The 20,253-nt window shown below is 40.4% G+C and overlaps 1 protein-coding gene across 1 annotated transcript in view; it reads left to right on the top strand.

Moving 5' to 3' along the window:
- pdhx (pyruvate dehydrogenase complex component X) overlaps nt 1–14,602 on the top strand; it is a 33,876-nt gene extending 19,274 nt beyond the window's left edge. The window contains exons 6-11 of the mRNA XM_031283245.2: nt 812–977; nt 1,491–1,638; nt 4,660–4,718; nt 6,835–6,993; nt 13,092–13,156; nt 14,061–14,602. Of these exons, the coding sequence (XP_031139105.1) occupies nt 812–977; nt 1,491–1,638; nt 4,660–4,718; nt 6,835–6,993; nt 13,092–13,156; nt 14,061–14,316 (853 nt within the window). The 3' untranslated portion in view covers nt 14,317–14,602. The remainder of the gene's footprint in view (nt 1–811; nt 978–1,490; nt 1,639–4,659; nt 4,719–6,834; nt 6,994–13,091; nt 13,157–14,060) is intronic.
- Nucleotides 14,603–20,253: the final 5,651 nt, after the last annotated feature.

The raw sequence follows: 20,253 nt of genomic DNA, 5'->3' as shown, positions 1-20,253 counted from the left end.
GTTTCATACAATTCTAATTTCATCTATTATGGGCAAAGCAAAATAAAATAAAAATGTCAGCATTTTTCACACAGAAGAAAATTAAGTTTAATTTAGTTTTTCACACTAGAAATTAAGTTCAGAAATTAAGAAAAACAGGACGAAAAGAAAAAGTTTGCCAAGGGTGGAATAGCATAGTTCATCTGTTTAGCAGAGGCATACTGGGAATCAGTGCACTTCAACAAAGATTGACTTAAATAAAATTGACACAAACGCTTTATTGCAGTTGCAAAATATTTCACAAGAGGCTGGGATGCATTTGTTCCCATGTGAGTGTGAATGAACACATGTTAACGTCTTGAATATTTAATCTTATCCAGACATAATATTCTTTATGAGCCAATGCTCTAATGTGTTTAGTGTTGAAGCGTGTCAGTTTGCGTTGACTAACAGTGGTTTAGGTATATTTACAGCTTATTGCCCCATTTCACCCCCACCACTCCTCCTCTCCCTGTATCTCATTATGGAAAATAGCAAGTGACCAACTCATAAGCGTAACTCCAGAGTTACTCCTGTTTACTATGGAACAGTGTATAAAGTATGCCAACCTATTAATACCAATAACAAGTGAAGCCTATACACAGGAATTCCTTTTCGTATGGGCAACATCAATGCAGACGTGTCATCAGAAAGTGGGCAGTTATAATGTATTTGGGTTTCAGGTCAGACTTGTCAGATTTTTGTGGACATTATTGTACACATTTCATTGAATGAAAGTATTCAAATGACTATATAAAACAATGCCTGCATATTATCATTTCTACTTTAACAGAGATGCATTAAATCTCTTGAAGACATCTCCTGCCCCCAAAGCATCCCCAGCCATGGCTGCCCCAGCTGCCCTGAGTCCTGTCCTCACCCCGGCAGCTGCCCCTCCACCCCCAGGCAGCAGACCCAACATACCTCCACTCTCTGTACCAGGGAAACCAGGAGCACCGGTGAGCGCTCCTCACCCAATCTCTCTCTCACAAACACACTTCCTCATCCTGTTGTCTGTTTTGTGACAGTGCTAGGAAACTACAAGATGTCACCCGCCACAGACACTTAACGTCTTCCAACGTTTGGCTTGTCATTGGGTCATTGATTTTTGGTGTCACAGTCCTGTAGTCATATATTAAATAATGATAGCTCAATTTCTTTTGGTGTGCCTACCACAAGCATCCAACAAACAGGTCATATCTTTATTTACAAATTCCATTATTGTCGTTTTTTTGCACCATATTACATTTTATCTTCATTAGTGTGTGTGTGTGTGTGTGTGTGTGTGTGTGCTGTAAAATATGACCTATTACATACATTGTTAACCCCATGCATTTTTGAGTAACTGATGGCAGTTGAGATATGTCTGACTGTCCCCCCCCCCCAATTTCCTGCATGCATGTCCCTCTGAAAATGCCCTTTTCTCCTCATTCATTTATTTACCTCCCACTTCCTCCACTTTTCCTCCTCAGGGCACTTTCACAGAGATCCCAGCCACAAATGTCCGCCGCGTGATTGCTCAAAGACTAACGCAATCGAAGACCACCATCCCCCACGCGTATGCCTCAGTTGACTGTGACATGGCTGCCGTCATGCATCTCCGCAAAGACTTGGCCAAAGGTAAAAACTTTGAGGGAGTGTGTACACATAGGTACTGTTTTTTACATGCACATGTTAGTGTCATGTCCTTAAGTGAATGTCCGACAGTAACATTTGGAAGGATACTTTTCCATGAAGATGTGGATTTCAGGGTTTTCACATGACTGCTCACTTGACAAAGAGGACAGTCTTTTTTATTGAAAGAAGCTCTGGTACATGTTGTCTCAGGGTGGTCATGTACCTCTGGTTCAAACCAACATCTCTCTCCCCCTGTGTCTACGAATAACCCGGCATGGTATTCTGAGGGAGAGTTCACATGTCGTAAGGGTTCTGATGAAGAGGGTTCTAACAGGGCCAAATGCCTCCAGAGGGCTGAATAGTGGAGGAAACATCCATATCTGACACTGATCAGATCTGCTCTTTCTTCAGACCGCACATCACAATGTAAGGCTGATAAGGCACCCTCAGTTATTCATACGCATAGTTGCTCTAATCTATAATTTGTCACATTTGACTAACTGGGTGTCTAGCTTGAAATGGCTCACATCAGTTCATAAAGCAAATATCAGCAAACAAAGAACAAATTTGGTATAAATGGAAGCTGTTTTCATCCATAACCTTGAGGTTTAATTCATATAAATGTTCCTTTGTGCTTACAAGAATGAAGTACTCTACCTGAGTAATCGTTTCTCTCTGGTTCAAAGTGTTTCCAATTGATTCTTTTGAGTGTTTTGCTCTTTGGTGCGTCCTGTGTTATATAATGACAGTATTCACGATTTAAGATAAAATCATTAAACTAGAGACCATCTTGCGATGGATCACACTAGCCACAATGCCAAATCGGACCAGGGGCGTAACGTGGGGGTGGCAATGGTAGAGACTCTGGAAAAGCATTAAAGGCCTCTGGAGAAATAAAATATGTGTAGAGGCAATGTGAGGTAATGGAAAATAAATTGGTTCATACATACGGTATCAGTAAAGTAGTCACTGTATGGATGGATTGAGAGCTTAAGTATTTTGAGAATAAATAAAATACTAGGACCTAGCAGTGTCTTTACCATGTTTTGGCAAGCTGCTCTTTTACTTTCTCAGATTCCCTAGCAACTGCTGTTGAGCTAACCGCAGCTTCTTGTGCAACAGCTATTACGATGTGTGTGTTAACTAATGGAAGATTTACACCACAACCAGAGAAAGGGAATTTAGTCATTCAGCATATTGCTACATTCAGCCAAGAAAGTTCAACCAAGAAAATAACGGCTGCTTTTCATGGATTCCTAAAATGTAACATGTGCTTACTTTGGGCCATTTTTATGTTGATATAGCAAGAGTGCCTCATCAATTTCCTATTTTTAAACATTTAGTTCCACACACTATCACGTAATTGGCTTTATTTAGCTTAACTTTGCCTAGCTGTCAAACAAACAGTAAATCTCTCTGGGTCCTGTCTCTGTGATAGATGAAATGGGATGGCCATTCCAAACCTATTAGAGAGGTTGTGTGTGTACCGAGGGATTCTCTCCCCGGTTGTTTTTGCGGCATCTCATTGTTCAGGAGCAGCGCGATTTCACGGTTAGCTCGTTAATCATCCCACTCACAGCATTCATAACTGTCTGGTACTGCACTAATGGACATTCGTACAAGTTGGCAGTGATGCCAGGCCAAGCCCGCCTGGCCCACTGGTGTGACACTGGGAGTGGAGAGTGGAGCAAATGCTAGTGACTGAGTCATATAGAGAGTAGTCTCACATTGCCAGACCTATCTCAACAGTGCTGTGTCAGCGCTGGGGTATGGTCTGGCTACACCCCCTATCTATTTTGGGATAGAGAAAAAAACGCTCTGGCTTGTTTGTATTATTTTAAACCAATCTATCAGGGGTGGCTAACCCCTGGGTGCCCTTGCAAAAATAGATAGCGGAAGGGGAGTTACATTGCGCCGGATGTCATCCGTTGAGCCAGACTATATAGAGAGGGACTGATTCTCATCAGCTGGAGTATAGGTCAACAAGAGTCACAACCATATTTGATAAACATGCCATTAGGAAAAGTAAACTCATCATATCAAACCCCACCCATAATCTCAATAACCAGTACCATCTGTTACCTTCAGGGAGGAGATTCCGTTCCCTTCCCCTACGATCCAAACGAGCCATGTCCACCTTTGTGCCAGCATCCATCAGACTGTTGAACAACCAATAACCACCCTCCATCGATCGATCCAGACTTTGACCTATTCTCCCTACCCACCCCTCTACTCCTACCCTTAGGGTTTTTAGTTTCTTTTAGTATTTAGCATTTATTTATTCTCTGGTATGATTAATACGGACTATGTATTGTTGTATGTTGTGTTTGAATGTGCCTGACCACAAACAACGTTCCCTCATGGGAAAAAGGAAGTTATTTTGATTTGATTTGATAGTGCATTCCATTTACCTCTGAACTCGGAAGCCGGAGCTGGGAATGACGTTACACCCGAGTTGACCGCGTTCCATTAAACAAGTCGGAGTTCACAGTGGGGGTTGCTCTGTCCAGGTTAGCTACTGTTGGTAATACCAGTTGATAACAACGCATTAGGCTGTATTTTGTGCATACAAACAGCGTAGCAACATGTCCACAGATAGAAGTTGGACAGTACTTTGTGTACGACTGGTTTAATGAGCCACAAACAAGACATAAGTGCTAATAAACTGTATGTTACAACAGCTTTCACTACTGTTGATGCACGGAGCAGCCATGTTGGATTTTGAGGTCGGCTTGCTCGTGGTACTGTGAGGTTCTCCGAGTTCCCAAATCGGAAATCCGACTATAGGGGGCGTTTCCAACTTAGAACTTGGAAATTCCAACTTCCGACTACAAATGGAATGCACCATAAGAGATATAGGAGATTTTTCTTCACACTGAGGGAATGTGTGGAATCACTTATTTGCCATTTGCAAAAGAACAGTGTCACACTTCACAGGTCCTGTGCAGAATAGATGGCCATATGTCTGTTAGTTGCTTGAATCAGGCTCACAGACTTCTTCACATTTCTTCTTTGTCTTTTCAGAACAGATCAAAGTGTCAGTTAATGATTTCATTATCAAGGCAGCTGCTGTTACACTTAAAGTAAGTATAGTTTATAATCACTTCTTGTGTTGTCATTTGTTCATTTAACCTGTTTATCTTTGATTATTTGTCCCCTAACCATGTGTATTTTTATAATACACATGGTTTTTCAACTTATATGCCTACAAGTATGTGGACTTTTATTTATTTCACTGCTTAACACAGCCTCTACACACACACACACACACGCACACACGCACACAGCACTCTGTAGTTCATACTGTAAATTATTTCATCTATATTACTTCTGCAACAAGGTATCTCTGTTGTCCTCGCTGCTATCTTATACAGATGGTGAATCAACGGGTTGCCTTGCCATTATAAGACGAGACTACATTTTTACTCAGACTGTGTTCATTCTGTTCTCTTTTTTTGTCTTTTTTTTTTACATTCTGAGGAAACTCTTAAACCATCCATCTCCCTAAGCAGTTTTAGAAAACACAAAATGAATGCTGTAAAGAAAGATACTGTTGTTTGATTTGAGAATAGAACTGATAGAAATGGAGAAAAATAGATCCGGTGCTCTTGTAATTTAGTTATTCCAGCCAGGAATGTCTCTGCAGCATCTGATAGGAACATCCTATCCTCTGGGAATATTACATGGAGTACACATGGAATATTGTATCTGCTGTAGTGAATTTGTGTTGCCCTTAAGCATTAACATGTGCCAGATGTCATGGGTGCTGGACATTCTACAATGCACACTGTATGAAACGCTGCTATATAAGGATTAAGCAGCAGCTGAGAAACCTGGCTGTTTGGTGCATGTGTTACAGTAAATGTGAGGAATGTGGAACATTTCCCAGTTAATGTTAGTGTAAAATGCCAAAACACTACATGGCTCTCTTAGTCTGGACACTATGTCCCACATAGTCAAAATTCCTCTGGATTGGCTTCTACACTTAACTGAGCTATGCGATTCACGTGTGTAACACTGTAACATCAGAAAATTACCAAAAGCAACTGTACTTTCACCAGAGTTTACCTGAACACACCAGGAATTGGCATCTGAGGCCAGTGTTTTACTTTTCAAAACAAATGGTGTGCACGCTCATGTGTTCCACTGTACTTTTTGTAGACTGATGACATTTGGCTGTGTTTATACACCAATAATTCAACATACATATTTGTATTAGTTAGTTATATAGTTGTTGAGGCACCACCACAGCAGATTTTGGAACCAATTTTTCATTGAGTTTGACCAGCCGATACCGATTTAATTTTTTCTAACCACTTTACAGCACACACAAATATTTATTTTCTATCTTTTCTTTAATAGAACATTTTGCATAGAACATAGAACATTTTTTTAACAGATTTTCGATCGCTGTAAAATAGAAGTGTATATATATTACTCCTGGTGAGGGAAATTCACACACATTTAAAGTACAATGTTATGAAAGAACCATTTCCTTCTTTTCACATCCAATATCCAACTAAAAAAATGTGATATATTTAGCAAACTAAACTTCTGTATGTATGAAAACAGGGGAAACAATAAAATAATATATAAATAACAAATAAAAACTAAAATAAATATAGCCTTGCAGTATAAAGATATTTCTCAAAACACACACACAGACCTGTTTGAATGTCAACAGTAACGTTACCTGAGAACAGCGTGTAGTTCCTTTTTTTTAGCAAGTTTGCTTTATTTGTCACTGTGTGTCGTTATCCGATCACGTGAAAATCGGCCAATTCCTGTCACCAGCCGGTCAATCGGTGCATCTCTAATCAAGATTATTCAGATATATCAGATTATCCATGCATAGATATCTACAGTTTCTTTTTTATATGCAGTAAAACTGTTTTTAGATGTGCTGGCCAGATAGCAAGTGTATACATTCTCAACCAAACTGATTAATTAATTTTCCACATTTACTGTAATATAATGCTTTTCTTATCATAATTGATTTATTTACATGCTACCAGTCATATTATAGAAAATTACATATTTTTGGTATTGTAGCAGACTTTGATTTGTATCTTCACACTCATGAACTGCATGGAAGCACCCTGTAACCAAAGGAGCCAGGTTTTATATCTCTATTTGTCTAGTTATTTTTCACTGTAATAGCTGTCAAACCCTGTGCTGACCTCTGTTTTTCTATCCTAGGAGATGCCAGAAGTGAATGTGACCTGGTCTGGTGATGGACCCCGCGCACTTGATTCAATCCACATTTCAATCGCAGTGGCGACTGACAAAGGCCTCATTACCCCCATCATCAAGGATGCTGCAAACAAAGGAGTCCAGGAGATCTCAGCTAATGCTAAGGTAAACATTGTTCTTGTAATGTCGTGTATGTCACGGTATGTTATGAGGTAGTCTATATCCACGACGTTCCACTTCCGGGATTGTTCTGGTGCTGCCAGAAATTCGGCCGGATGTCCGTTACCTTCCGCTTTCTTTGTGTTGGAATTTTAAACTCCGGTGAATTTATGAGGACTATGGTTAACTGCTCCTCAGATCTCTGCAGGGTAAATCCAGACAGCTAGCTAGACTGTCTGTCCAATCTGAGTTTTCTGTTGCACGACTAAAACAACTTTTGAACGTATACATGTTCCACCAAGACAAGTTCCTTCCCGAGGCTATTTTGCAGCGGCACCGTAGCTTCATCCGGCGCTTAGCGGCACCCATGACGATTGTGATTGGTTTAAAGAAATGCCAATAAACCAGAGCACATTTTTCTCCCATCCCGGATGCTGTGTGCACTAGCCAGACCCTCCTCCGCCGTGCTGGGGAGGAAGGTCTGGCAATGAGAGACTAGTTATGAGGTAACCTTGTTGTGTGAGTTATCCCCTAAAGCCTTCTTGCAAGGGCATTTTTCACATACTTTCTTTGCTGTTGGTTGATTAACTTCAAGCTTTGCGGGGGCATTCAGTGTATCACTTCAGGTCAAGACATTTTGCTGTTGATTTGTACGTGGGAAGGGAGTTGAGACTTGACTGCAGCCCAACTGTATGGGAAAAACAAACTCTGTAGGCATCTGTAGAGTTGTGCTCGGTTTCTGGATAGAACACTGTTACATAAACAGTCTTTTTTTTATATATTCATCAGATCATGTAGAGTAGAAATATCCATGGCAGATCAACTTGCTAGATCTGATAAAATATAGATAACTGATTAGATTTGGCATAGTTAGAATTTTGGGTTGTTAGGCTGTGGGTGTCAGCTGTCACTGGCCACAGATGGAAAGCAAAGCAGCAATGGTCAGCAATTTCTCTTGCTCACTGTCAGCAGCTGGGCACAAACAAATCTGATTTACATCTCACTCTTTTTCTCATTAAAACACACACACACAAATCAAATGGATTATTTCTCAAGATCAGGTTAATGAGATAATGTCTCTCACCAGCAGTAAGCAGTTGTAATATTCCTAAATGTGCATGGCACATATGTATGCCTGTTATGTCTCAGTGAAGACATGATGTCTGATTCAACAGCTGTTAGCAACAAAACATGGAATGACTGTTTTCAAGTGTTGTCAAACTGGAAGACTGCTTCTCTACCTAATGACACAATATTAGCCTGACAATGTTGACATCACATTTCAGACTCAGCAGCTGTAATAGTAGTTGCTGTGACAGTGGTAGAAGTAGTATTATTGGTATGATAGTATTTGTAGTAGTGACAGTAGCAATTTCAACTTGGGAGGAGTGAGACTGTGTGGTAGTTTTTGGGGAATACACACACAGTATGTCTGTGAGTGTCAGTGAGAATTGTTGAGGGAAGAAGTGAGTGTGTAATTAGGATATAGACATACTTCTACTCAGATTCCAGCATTTATGACTATGCTGTTATGGCGTAAATCCATGCAAAACAAATATTGCAATATATGCGATTGCTTCAGCCCGTGAGGTGTTGTCTGTTTGTCTGGACAAACACCTGAGTGCACTAATGTCAATACTGTTAGTCTAAGCAAAACTAGCTGTGAGTTTGGTGCTTTACTGCTGATGGAAATGGCGTGATGCCTCAACATGTGGTTGTATAGTGTTCATGAAGAATTTCATTACAATTCAACACTCCTTGCTAAATTTACACATTTGTTTTTCATCAAATCTTTTTGAGTGCCATAGTTTTCCTTGTTTATTATCTAATATCACACAAGTGTTGGGGTGCAGTTGTGTTCTGTATTATGCATTTGGATGGTGTCAGATTTATTTTGGGAATTTATAGTATTATTGAGAGCCAGGATTGCATACATTGATTTTTCTCAAGCAAAAAAGAAATAATGTTTTATATTACATGATGCATCAGTTACTGTTTACACGTTTGTTGTTTTCCGACAGTCCAGCAGCAAGTTATAGTAAATCGGTGAATCAAGTTATTTTGTGAAAATATGTTGGTTTAAACTTGGTAACACTTTATAATAACTACACACTATGAAGCATTGGTTAAGTACCACAAGCATTGTGCATGTGTAAATTGTATTGCAGGTAAAATTTTAAGTTTGTAGAATAAAAATTCTTCTGATCTTTATCTTTTGAAATGCAGTGTTAGTAACATTAGTTTGCCCCTATGGTGAGCCCGAGAGGAAAAGATAGTGTGCTGTATTTTTGTTATGTATGTTTTATTTTATTAAACAATTTTGATAAATAATGTAATGGTCTGTTGATGCTTAGCAATCAAATCACTGCAGGAGATTGTTATTTCGCTAGTGCACATACACATACAGTACAACAGCTGCATGAAAGCATGGGCACTAACACTGCGGACATTTCAGTCCACTTAAGCCTTCAAAAATGAGCCTCGCCACCCACTGCTATTCAGTTTAGTTATGCCGCTGCCTGGAGTTAAATCTACATTTGTCAGTTGTTATTGGTCTCACATTGTAATTAACATGTGGTTTGAATGAAGCAAAGATAGGTCACTGCTTGCTATTGATGTAATGGAGTTGGACATCAGACTGTTTTTGCACTAAGAGCTCTTATCTCAAATGTGCCCTATCCCACTTTGTCTCACAATCCTGTGAGTCATTCTCAACTTTCTGTGTTGGTTGTTTTCTCGCATTAACCTTTAAGTACATTTCCATTTCAATACAGTTCATGTTGAATACAGACACGGTGGCCATCCAGCAGTCTCAACTGAGAGAAAAAGCTTTTAAAAAGAGATGTTCAATGATTGCTTTTCAACAGTAGCCTCGTTATTCTAGCAGGGTCTATCTGAAGTATAATGAAGCCTGTATATTAAACAGATTTACAAGTGCATACTTGATCTGTGGTACAACTGTGTATGTTACAGGTCCTATGACATGCTGCTTTTTGGATGCTTTTATATAGGCCTTAGTGGTCCCCTAATACTGTATCTGAAGTCTCTTTCCCAAAATTCAGCCATGGTGCAGAATTACAGCCACTAGAGCCAGTCCCACAATGAGCTTTATTGAGGATGGACCATTTCTGTGTCTGTAGCTTTAAATGCTATTGAGGAGGAGAGAGGGGGGGCAAGGTGGAGGGTGGGGGTGTGGCCTTGACCAACTGCCATGCTTTGCTCGTTTGCAAGCCATGATGTCTCTCTCTTTCTCATGGGCGGGCCAAATTCTCTGGGTGGTCAAAGCAGAGAAAGGGGAGGTAATCTTCCTCCTTATGACATCATATAGGGAAGATTCCAGATCAGCCCATCTGAGCTTTCATTTTCTCAAAGGCGGAGCAGGATACCCAGGGCTTGGTTTACACCTATCGCCATTTCTAGCCACTGGGGGACCATAGGCAGGCTGGGGGAACTCATATTAATGTTAAAAAACCTCAAAGTGAAATTTTCATGCCATGGGACCTTTTTAAGAGAGTCACAGGAATACTTCTTGGTGAAAATCTAGTTGATTACATGCATGCACACATTCTATTCCACTACTACACCAGAGACAATACCATCAACATATTTTGTTCTTCATTGACCGACACGTTGTGTTTTCTCCAAGGTTGTCAATAGTCGTTTTTCCATTCATGTATTTTTATGCACATTTTAAATCGCATTAGAGAAGCCAAACTGAACTGAATTTGATAAAACTTCAGTTGTGCAAAAAAAATGCAATGATTTTTGCCTTTGTCAACAAAAAAAAATAGATGCACTAAATGGAATATGGAAACGCCTTAACAGAATAGGCTCTGACATAGCGAACTCGCAGGACTGAACAGCTGTTTCCACTGTTGGTGTATTCCCGGATATTTCCATAATGTGTGTACGTCTCCGGACACGGCCAATTCTCACGGACATAAGAACAACTAACCAAATTCCTAACCAGTTGATGGAAAGGCCCCTAATTTGCATTTTTTGGCTACTATTCAAAAGTTCGATTAAAATTTGCTTGACAATTAAATCAAAACACAGCTACTCTCATGCATGCTCTGATAGAACATCAAATCACAGAACCTGGTTCTTCAGTTTTCTGTGTCAGATGTCCCATCTTCCCCCTGGGAGTTGTCAATTACCTTTCTTCATTTTAGCAATGCACTGTCTGATAGTTTCCATTTCTCTCAATGCTTGCTGTTGGACATATAATCATTTTCTTGTACATGATATTTGAAAGTTGACCCCTGTGGCCTTTCACTAAAAGATCTGAATGGTATAAAACTGTGACTTAAAGGCTTGCAACACTTTGGGAGGATTGCTCTGGATAAGAAGTGTGTTTGTCTGTTGTGGCTAGGTGAATAGTTAGTTAGGATAGAGGAGGCTTGGTCTACTGTCAGTACAAGATTGCTTATAGAATATCATTTGAGTATCTAATAGTGTCTGGCCTTTACAGCTTTTTAGCTACACTAGCGGCACAGCTCTAGGGTTGGCATTGTCGGATGGTCTGTCACTCAGTTGGTCCACCACTTTGGGCCGGATTGAAATATCTCAACATCTATTAAGCTAGATGGATAGCCATAATATACTGTGCAGTTATTCCTAGATCGCCAGAGGATACATTTCTAATGAATTTGGTGATGCCCTGACTTTCCCACTCAAACTTAAACTTTCCACTTATCCTGAGAAATACCTCGACATGTACTTGATAGATGGGCACACAAGTTTGTAGAGACATTCACGGTACCAAGAGGATGAATCCTACTGACTTTGGTGATCTGCTGACTTACCTCTATCGCCACCATGAGTTGACATTAGTGGTTTTAAGTAAACGTCATCTATTAAATGTCTGACTATTGAATGGATTGCCTTGAGATTTGGTGCAGACTGTCATGCCCCCCTAAAGGCCATTTTACAGTCACCGCATCCGAGCTTGCGCTCGCCAATGTGACGTCAAAATGACTTTTATCTCGCTGGTGCGCCAGGATTTTGAGTACATGTCCAGAGGGTGCGCTCCACTCTATTTTTTTCAGCGGCGTGCGACAAAGCAGAAACAGGAAGTATGGATGAGCTCGCAGACAATCAGATGCCAGTATTCTCAGAGTGACTGCAAGTCTCTCTTGTAAACTTACTGGGTTAAGATGAGTTCTTTTATGATGAATGAAAGGCTCTATCCGACGAAGTAGGTCATTGAATCAAATCGAAGCATTGACGTCAATGCTGCTGCCAGTTCTGCCGTTGTTTACCTTTTTCTTGTTCTAGTCCGTAGAAATAGCAAAGTCAGTAGCCTTTCCTCATTATTGCCACCTCTGTTCAGGAGAAGACTGCAACTAGTGTCGCAACCACCACGCGGGAGTATAAACAGTTATGGCGCTCCCATGATGTCACACTGGTGCTCGACAGGTCGCCTGCAGCTAGTATACCGCACGTTTCAGGATGAATTGTAATTACTTAGGTGAATCCCGGACATCTACTACCATCATCATGTCAAAATGTCATTTTGTCCAATACTATAACATATGACCAAATTTCTGCAAAACTAATAATATTCCCATCAACCTCAGCTTTGTGTTAGTGTAAATTAGCAAATGTTGGCATGAAAACATGCTAAAGTAAGATAGTGAACATGTTAAACATTACACATGCTTAACATTAGCATGCTAGCTTTGTCATTTTGAGAATTTTAGCATGCTGACATTAGCATTTAGCTCATTGCACTGATGTGCCTAAGAGCTGCTAGCATGGCTCTAAACTCTTAGTCTTAGTAAAGCATATTCCAGTTATATTTTTTTTTATCTAAAACACCGTTTGCACTATTTTACTACTTGGTTGTATTATTGAAATACTGTAAAGCAAATTATAAAATGACAGCGCTTCCCTGATAATTTCAGAGTGTGGTATTGAACAGCATTTAGTCAATACTGTGTGCATGTGCTTATGTCTTTATTCACATGGACAAATCGGGAGCTCTGGTGACATCTCACGTGTATTTCCAATGACGTATCATGCATTTTGTCGAAGAATCCGCTTGGATCTCTTCTTCTCTGACACTAGCTTAAGAGTTTGAGTGACATGTAATGTTTCCATAGGCACTGGCCCAGAAAGCTCGAGATGGGAAACTTCTACCTGAGGAGTACCAGGGAGGCTCATTCAGGTAAACTAAGACACGCATCTCTTGGGTAAAGAAGAGGCATATGGAAAATCACAACATTATAAAACCTATGGTTATTTTCCAGTCTTTCCTTTTCAATATTTAGTATAACTCTGTCATTTTTTTCAATTCAATAAACTGACTTTACGCCAACACCTAATTCTGTCTCACAATTTCCTTTGTAGCTCAACAGTAAGATAGCCATCATAAATTTCCGCTATGATGACTTAAATCCGGTTTCACAGAGAGTCAATATATTATGCATATTCTACATTTCAGGCAGGCCTGAACTGAATGTGGACTTGGGCGACAAGTACCATCAGTTACTGTGCCATCAATTGCAGAAAAGAGGAAGGGAGGCTTTTCAACTCATTAGAATTAATGGTGTCATTTAGACATAAATGGGGTTTCTGTGTCAGGCAGGAGCGATGAATTCCAATGGAGATGCAGCCCTCTTTGTCCTCCTGAGGATATATGTGTACACCCTTCCTCTATTCGTTTTTCTATCCCCCTGAGCTAGGATTCTCATTAAGGCAAACAGCAAACTTCCCTTGGGTCAGTCTTGCTCACCATACACAACATTAAAGGAGGGATTTGGAGGCCGGTGCTGCTGTATTAATCTTTACAGATCAGTGTTCTATTTTGTAAAATATATATAAAATATATGTTCACAGCCAATCATGTTTACATACTTAATTTGTCCTCTCATTTTTTATTTACTCACTCTAAGAGGTAATGTTCTTTTTTTGCATTAAGGAGCTAGTTTTAGAGCCACCATTATGCCCGCTTAGTTGATTTTTATGCATTTTGTCCCCTGCTGAGCTTGACTAATGATGCGATATGTGTACTGTCTCTTCTCTCTTCCTATCCCTTTCCTCCCTCCCTTCTCCTTACCTCTCACTGGCAGTATATCTAACCTGGGGATGTTCGGTATCAGTGGCTTCAGCGCTGTGATCAACCCTCCTCAGGCGTGTATCCTTGCCATCGGGACCTCCAGGTCCGAGCTGCGACTGTGCGAGGATGACCAGACCCTGCGCACCCATCAACTGATGACAGTTACACTGTCCAGTGACGGACGACTAGTGGATGACGAATTAGCCTCACGATTTCTAGATAAATTCCGCGGCAACCTAGAAAAACCGCAACGCATGGCCCTAGCCTGATCAAACAAAGTGAGATATAGCTGAATGAAAGGGATTGGAAGGACAAACACCTGCATGACAAAGCCTGTCTCGTGCTTTCACAAGCAGAGAGCTCCTGAAGTCTTTCTTTGTTCGTGCTTGGATTAAGGATTACAAAGTAGGCTTGTGTAGTATAAACTTGTGATTGGTGCTTGCTTCTAATAGAAAATCACCAGGCTTTGTGATGGAGGAGTTAAACTGGGCTTCTGCTGGAGTGGTAGAGGATTCTAGCAGTGGTGCCAAATATTAAGACAGTAAAGAGGTTGTGTGTGTGTGTGTGTCTGTGTATATATATATATATATATATATATATATATATTTAAAGTGGTTACTCGACTTTACTTACTTCAAGCTCGTTTCAGTCCCAGTGCGTCTACTCAGTGTCACTATAAATAGACATGCAAGTAGTACTGCAAAAACAAAAAAAAAGAATATATTTATCGCTTAGCAGCGGTGTCAATGCAGGTTCCGATCAGGGTAAACCCGCATGAACCATTTCCTGTTGCAAAATTCTTTGTGTTAACACATTAAACTTATTTAAAGCAGATGTGACATCCCTGAAAACTAATCTTCCAAGTCCATGTGTATATAAAATAAGTCCAAGCACTTGGTTTCCGTAGATGCCAATAAAACACATTGTTCAACCTTGAAATGTCTGTGCGCTTCATTAAAACATGTTTCTCCCCACCCTCATGCACACAGCTACCAGGAAAGAATCTAAAGAGATTACATAAGTATTCCATAGAAGCCAATTAGGATAATTTGCTGGGCTTAGTATACACGTCAGTCTCTGCTTGCAGATGTTTATCTTTGCTGTAAGCGTGGGCAGAACAGCTGTTTATGTATCAGCACCAGACGTGCAGAGCTTATCCTACATATGCATGAACAGGGTTTAGTATTGGTAAGAAAGAAGCTGCTGAAATGGGGAAAGTTGTGATTTTAGACTTCCTCACGTCCCCAGCTTAGATTTCCATTTTACACATCACACACTGCTACAATGAGAATGGGTGCAGTCAATGCAGTTTGACAAGGCAAAGACCTTGCTCTTAAAGACCCCTTTTGAATTAATGGCCTTTATGAGCTGCTGATTTACAAGATGTTTTTTCTACATTTTAAATGCAGAATATAAATGACCTAAAGTGAGATTATGCTGGTAAGTAATGGAAGAAAAGAGGTACAGGAACTGCATTCATATTGGATGCTGTTACAGCCAGGGCTGTAGTGAGAATTGCTGTCTGATAGTAACTCCAGGAGCTGCATTTTCCTTTACTGTTCTGCTTTTACTGCAACTTTTAGTACTGTAATACTGTACCACTTTTTAATGACTGTAGACCAAGGACATTTTGTCCAGTGGTTGCTGTGGAATCAGATAAAAATAGTAAATTCTGCATTGAGGAGGGACACATACAGGCAGGGTACATAGGGGCGGGAAGAGGCAATTGGCACAGCCCAGCTGTTTTCTACAGTACACCCTCTGTTCTAGCCGTTTGCAGACACACACATACACCTTCCACAGTGCTAGTTACCACGGTGATGGAAGCTACACTCAAATGAAAAGTGAGGAGAGGATGAAAAACAGTGCTCTTTAACATTTTTAAGCTTCAATCACAATCCCCGTACAACCAGGGGCGATTCTAGGATCCGAGCTTTAGGGGTGCCTGGCACCCTTTTAATGGAATATTTTTTAAACGTTATTCTACTGTACTAACTGTGCATGTTAATATCATTTTGGACCATCATGGTAGGGGAAACACTGAATTATGTAAATAGAAAGACACCAACAATTCTGAGAAAATTTACTTTAATGCAGAGCTACAGGGCCATTACTACAAAGATGAGGTGGTATTACAAATTAAATGGTATTTTGCAAATATTAAATGAGTGGAAAAAAAACTAAAAGTCACAGCATCAAATTTAAAGATAATGAGGTATAAACAATAAATTCAGATTTGTTTGGGCTGAATAGATAAAGATTGTTTTAACCGCAAAACCCAGCCCATCTAAGTGCTTGAAAATTCCTAGACCAGAACTGCTTAGCTCACAATAGATTATTTTAAACAGTATTGTCAAGTTCAAATAGTAACTATATAATGCTGTCGACACATTGAAAATGGTTAATATGAGGTCATATAATCACACATCTTAGGATCAGTATTTAGTCACATCCAATTTTGACAATGCCAAAACTTCTAAGTAGGCTACCACAGTATGCAGAAACAGGGAAGGAAAAAAGGTGATAATAATATTTACATATCTTAACTATTTCAATCTTTATTATTGTCACTTCATGCAGAACTCTCAACCTAACTTACGTGTCAGATCTGGCTGTAAATTACTCTCACTGAAGCCAGATAAAATCAATTAAATTAAATATCTTAAAGTGAGAGTTTAATGGACCCGTTTGAAAACAATCTTGCCCATTTACGTTTTAAACAGCTCCGCTGACTTTGAAGGCATGTTATGACCACTTCCCAACATGCTAGCTTAATGCGGTTGACACCTACTTGTTCGACTGGATGTGCAGTTTCAGCCGATACCGGAATCTCTACTGTGGCTCAACAACTGATCTGGCGGAAGCTTGTCAAACAGTACCGATTTCTTTTAAACTTACAGTATACTTGCTTTTTAATCTTTGCAAATCAATCAGTTTTGTAAATTAGAGACTCTTCCTTCATTATGTCCTTTCAGTCTCAGCCAGATAACCCCTTTCTTCCAGTTATCTCCTCCTTATTGTATAAAATAAATGTATTAATACTTGGTGAGTCGTGCACATAATCCAACCTGCAAGTATTTATATGTGTGCACATCTTCACCAGCTGCTGATAAGAGATACAGTAGCTTCTAAGATCAATGTGAGAGAAGGTCAAATGCAGAAATTGAAACCACTGCCTAGGAAGGCCAAACCAATGTGTGAGCTGCCATCATGAAAGAAAAAAAACATGGTAAAATAGCAGGACTCGAACACAAATGTGTGTTTTGGGCATTATTAACACTCTTACACTGTTATGCCGAATTAGTTGACTTTACTAGAAATTTGTGTGGAAAGTTTTTACACAAGGTGAAACTTAACAGGTCAAGTTGTATTAACGCAGGACGGTAAGTTGATGCATTAGTAGTCATTACTAAAAATCATTAGTAAAAATGTTTTTTTTTTCCTTCTGGATTCATGTTGTCTAAAATGAGCATGTGTGAGCAACAACTTTTTTATAATAATGAATGTCCGTTACATTCAAGCCATTGCCAAATGAGTTGCTACAAAGTTAATTAAGACTATCAGCTCCGAAAAACTTTCTCTGTATTTGTCATTATGGCTATGTTCAGAAACTGGTGTCGTCCGGCAACTTTTGCGCACAAAAAATTGATTGAAGAGTCCTTCGTGTCCTCCTTGGCTACTAGCAACTGCGCCATTACTTCTCACTATAGCTTTAAACATGCAAAGAAACATTACAAATATAAAACATTAGGCTACTTATCAATACTAAAGAAAAAAAATCCTTATATGAATATTGTTATTTCCTTTATGTCAGCATGGTTTTAGGAAAGACGTATTTGACACATTTGTCCCAAGACTGTAAACAATACACATACAACATCTTCACCCTCCAATGTGTTGTCAAGCATTGACAGTTTCTCTCTGAAGACAGAGTTACTTGTTTCCAATCTGTGTGTATGATAGTGTTGACGAACTGACCGAAGAGCCGGTTAATTAACCTGACTCGTGTCACTGAACCGGGAGAATCGAGTGCCATACGTCAATGAACCGACTCACTCCTGTTCTCTTAATACATCCATGCATTCGTGCCGTTGTGTGTAGCTGGTATTCTTCTGCTAGACTGCTACTGTGTGTGTAGTAATCTAGCTTATCAGCGCCTCCACTGGAGTGGTGGTAGAATCAATCAGGAAATGGCCTGAACGAGACCGAATGTAACCGTGCAACCGGCCGCTCGAGTCTAATGTAATCAAGCGGTGTCTTGGTTCTCGGCAAGTTTGAGTTATTAACCAAGCCTTGTTTCTGGGCCATCTTAGGTGATTGTGTTCATGGCAATTCACACATTATCGATGGGGAAGTACATCACATACAAATACACGTCATATTATCTTGGTAGTTAAATGTTTGTTTACATAGTAGGTAGGCTGCCATGAGGAGACAAAACCGTAGCCATGCCTAACGCATGAGTCTATGTAATCAAACGGGTGTCTAGGTTCTCAGCAAGCCGGCAACCGGTGACCGAATCTATTAACTCGGTAGGCCAACCTACGACCGTTCAGTTGAACAGAGTTGCGTAATAGAGTCAGATGTCCCATCACTAGTGTATGACTCTCACTGCCCAGACCCCATCAGTCCCCACCCGGGTCTCGGTCATGGTGCAACAACAAATCTAAATAAACATGAACACTAAATCAACCATACAAAATTAAAACCCAGATAACATAAATGCACACCCAAAACATTAACAGAACATTATTAAAACACACTTTAACTTGGACAGAAACCGTTCAGAATATATATGTTTTTCCCATGAGCCTTTGCATCGCTTCAGCGCCGAACAGTTCAAATGACCCCACCCCTTCCATACAGAAACTTAACATCCTTATGGCCCTGAGACACCAACCCGATAATCAGCCGTCGGACAGTCTGGCGACTTCAGTGACTCAAGTCTGTTCGGTGTGTTCCATGCCGTCGTCCCTCGGAGGAGCTGTCGGCTTTAATTTGGGCCAACCTGACTTGCTGGGTCGGAGGGCGGGCAGGCGGACCAATCTGATTGGTGGAGTGCTAACCCATAAATATAGAGCGGGATGAGTGACAAACGCCTCTCAAAATCTGACGAAAATCTTTTAAACTGACCTTTGTCGATCTGAAATGAAGACAGATTCAGCAACTGCATGGCCTATTTCTCGCTTAAAATGTTTTCAGAAACACGTTTCAGTGAACTATTTTCGTAAAATACGAGATCATATTTCGAACAAGCCACCATTACTATCGGCTGGAGAAGCCAAACCCACGTGACGCGTTGTCATTTCCGGTTTTCATTTTTTGAAAAGTACGCTCAAGACGGCATCGCTTCCATGTGTTCCAAGGCACTTTTTGGACCTCGGGGAGCCGACTGATCAGTCCGACTGCCTTTTCTGCCGATGGTCAGCCGTCTGGTTGGTGTGTCACGGGCTTTACTGGCAATTTCCACTGGATGCGTAACGGCTGCGGATCCGGAGCAGATACGCAGAGCTTCTATTTTTGCCGGACGCCGGAGAGCTCCGCAGCGAATTCAGCACACGGCAGATAGTGCGGGACAGGAAGTCGAGCACAGAAACAAAATAAAAATCCGGTTAATTTTCAAAATAAAATACACCGTGCTCACGGCGGATCATATTTTCCTGCACTACACCTTGAAAACACAGCACAGAGTTGTTTCCCCTCTACTCCTCTGGATGGAAACAAACTGTTGTTGGTTTTGTGGTTCTATTTTACGTGAATTTGCGAGATATTGTGACTATCGTGACTACAGCTGTCAGTCATGGCCGCAGCCGTACCGCAACAAATCCGGACCGACGGCGGAGCACGCAGCCGTTCCGCAGCGGAGCCGGTCCGCAGACGTTCCGCATCCAGTGGAAATCCGGAGTTAGTTGTCTCTGCTTAATATGATCTGTGCACTGCATACTTAAGCTGATTATTACAAACAACTAATGTGATTTAGTAATGAATATGGTTATTAACAAAACATGAAAGAATAAGTAGTGACCACTAAAAAGTTTAGTTACAACTAAATCTGGGTTTATGGTGTAGATTAGATGGAGGATCTGTTACCCCAGCAACTACAGTAACTGACATGAAAACAGCCATACAGTGCACAGAGCTAGTAATAACCAGAGTTGCAAAGGGTCGGACAACTTTCAAGAGAACTTATAAGGTCTGGAATTTTG

This window comes from Sander lucioperca, chromosome 7 (assembly GCF_008315115.2).
Source record: "Sander lucioperca isolate FBNREF2018 chromosome 7, SLUC_FBN_1.2, whole genome shotgun sequence".
NCBI lineage: Eukaryota > Metazoa > Chordata > Actinopteri > Perciformes > Percidae > Sander > Sander lucioperca.
Note: the sequence above shows the minus strand (reverse complement) of the source record. Positions and strands in the feature narration are given on the sequence as shown.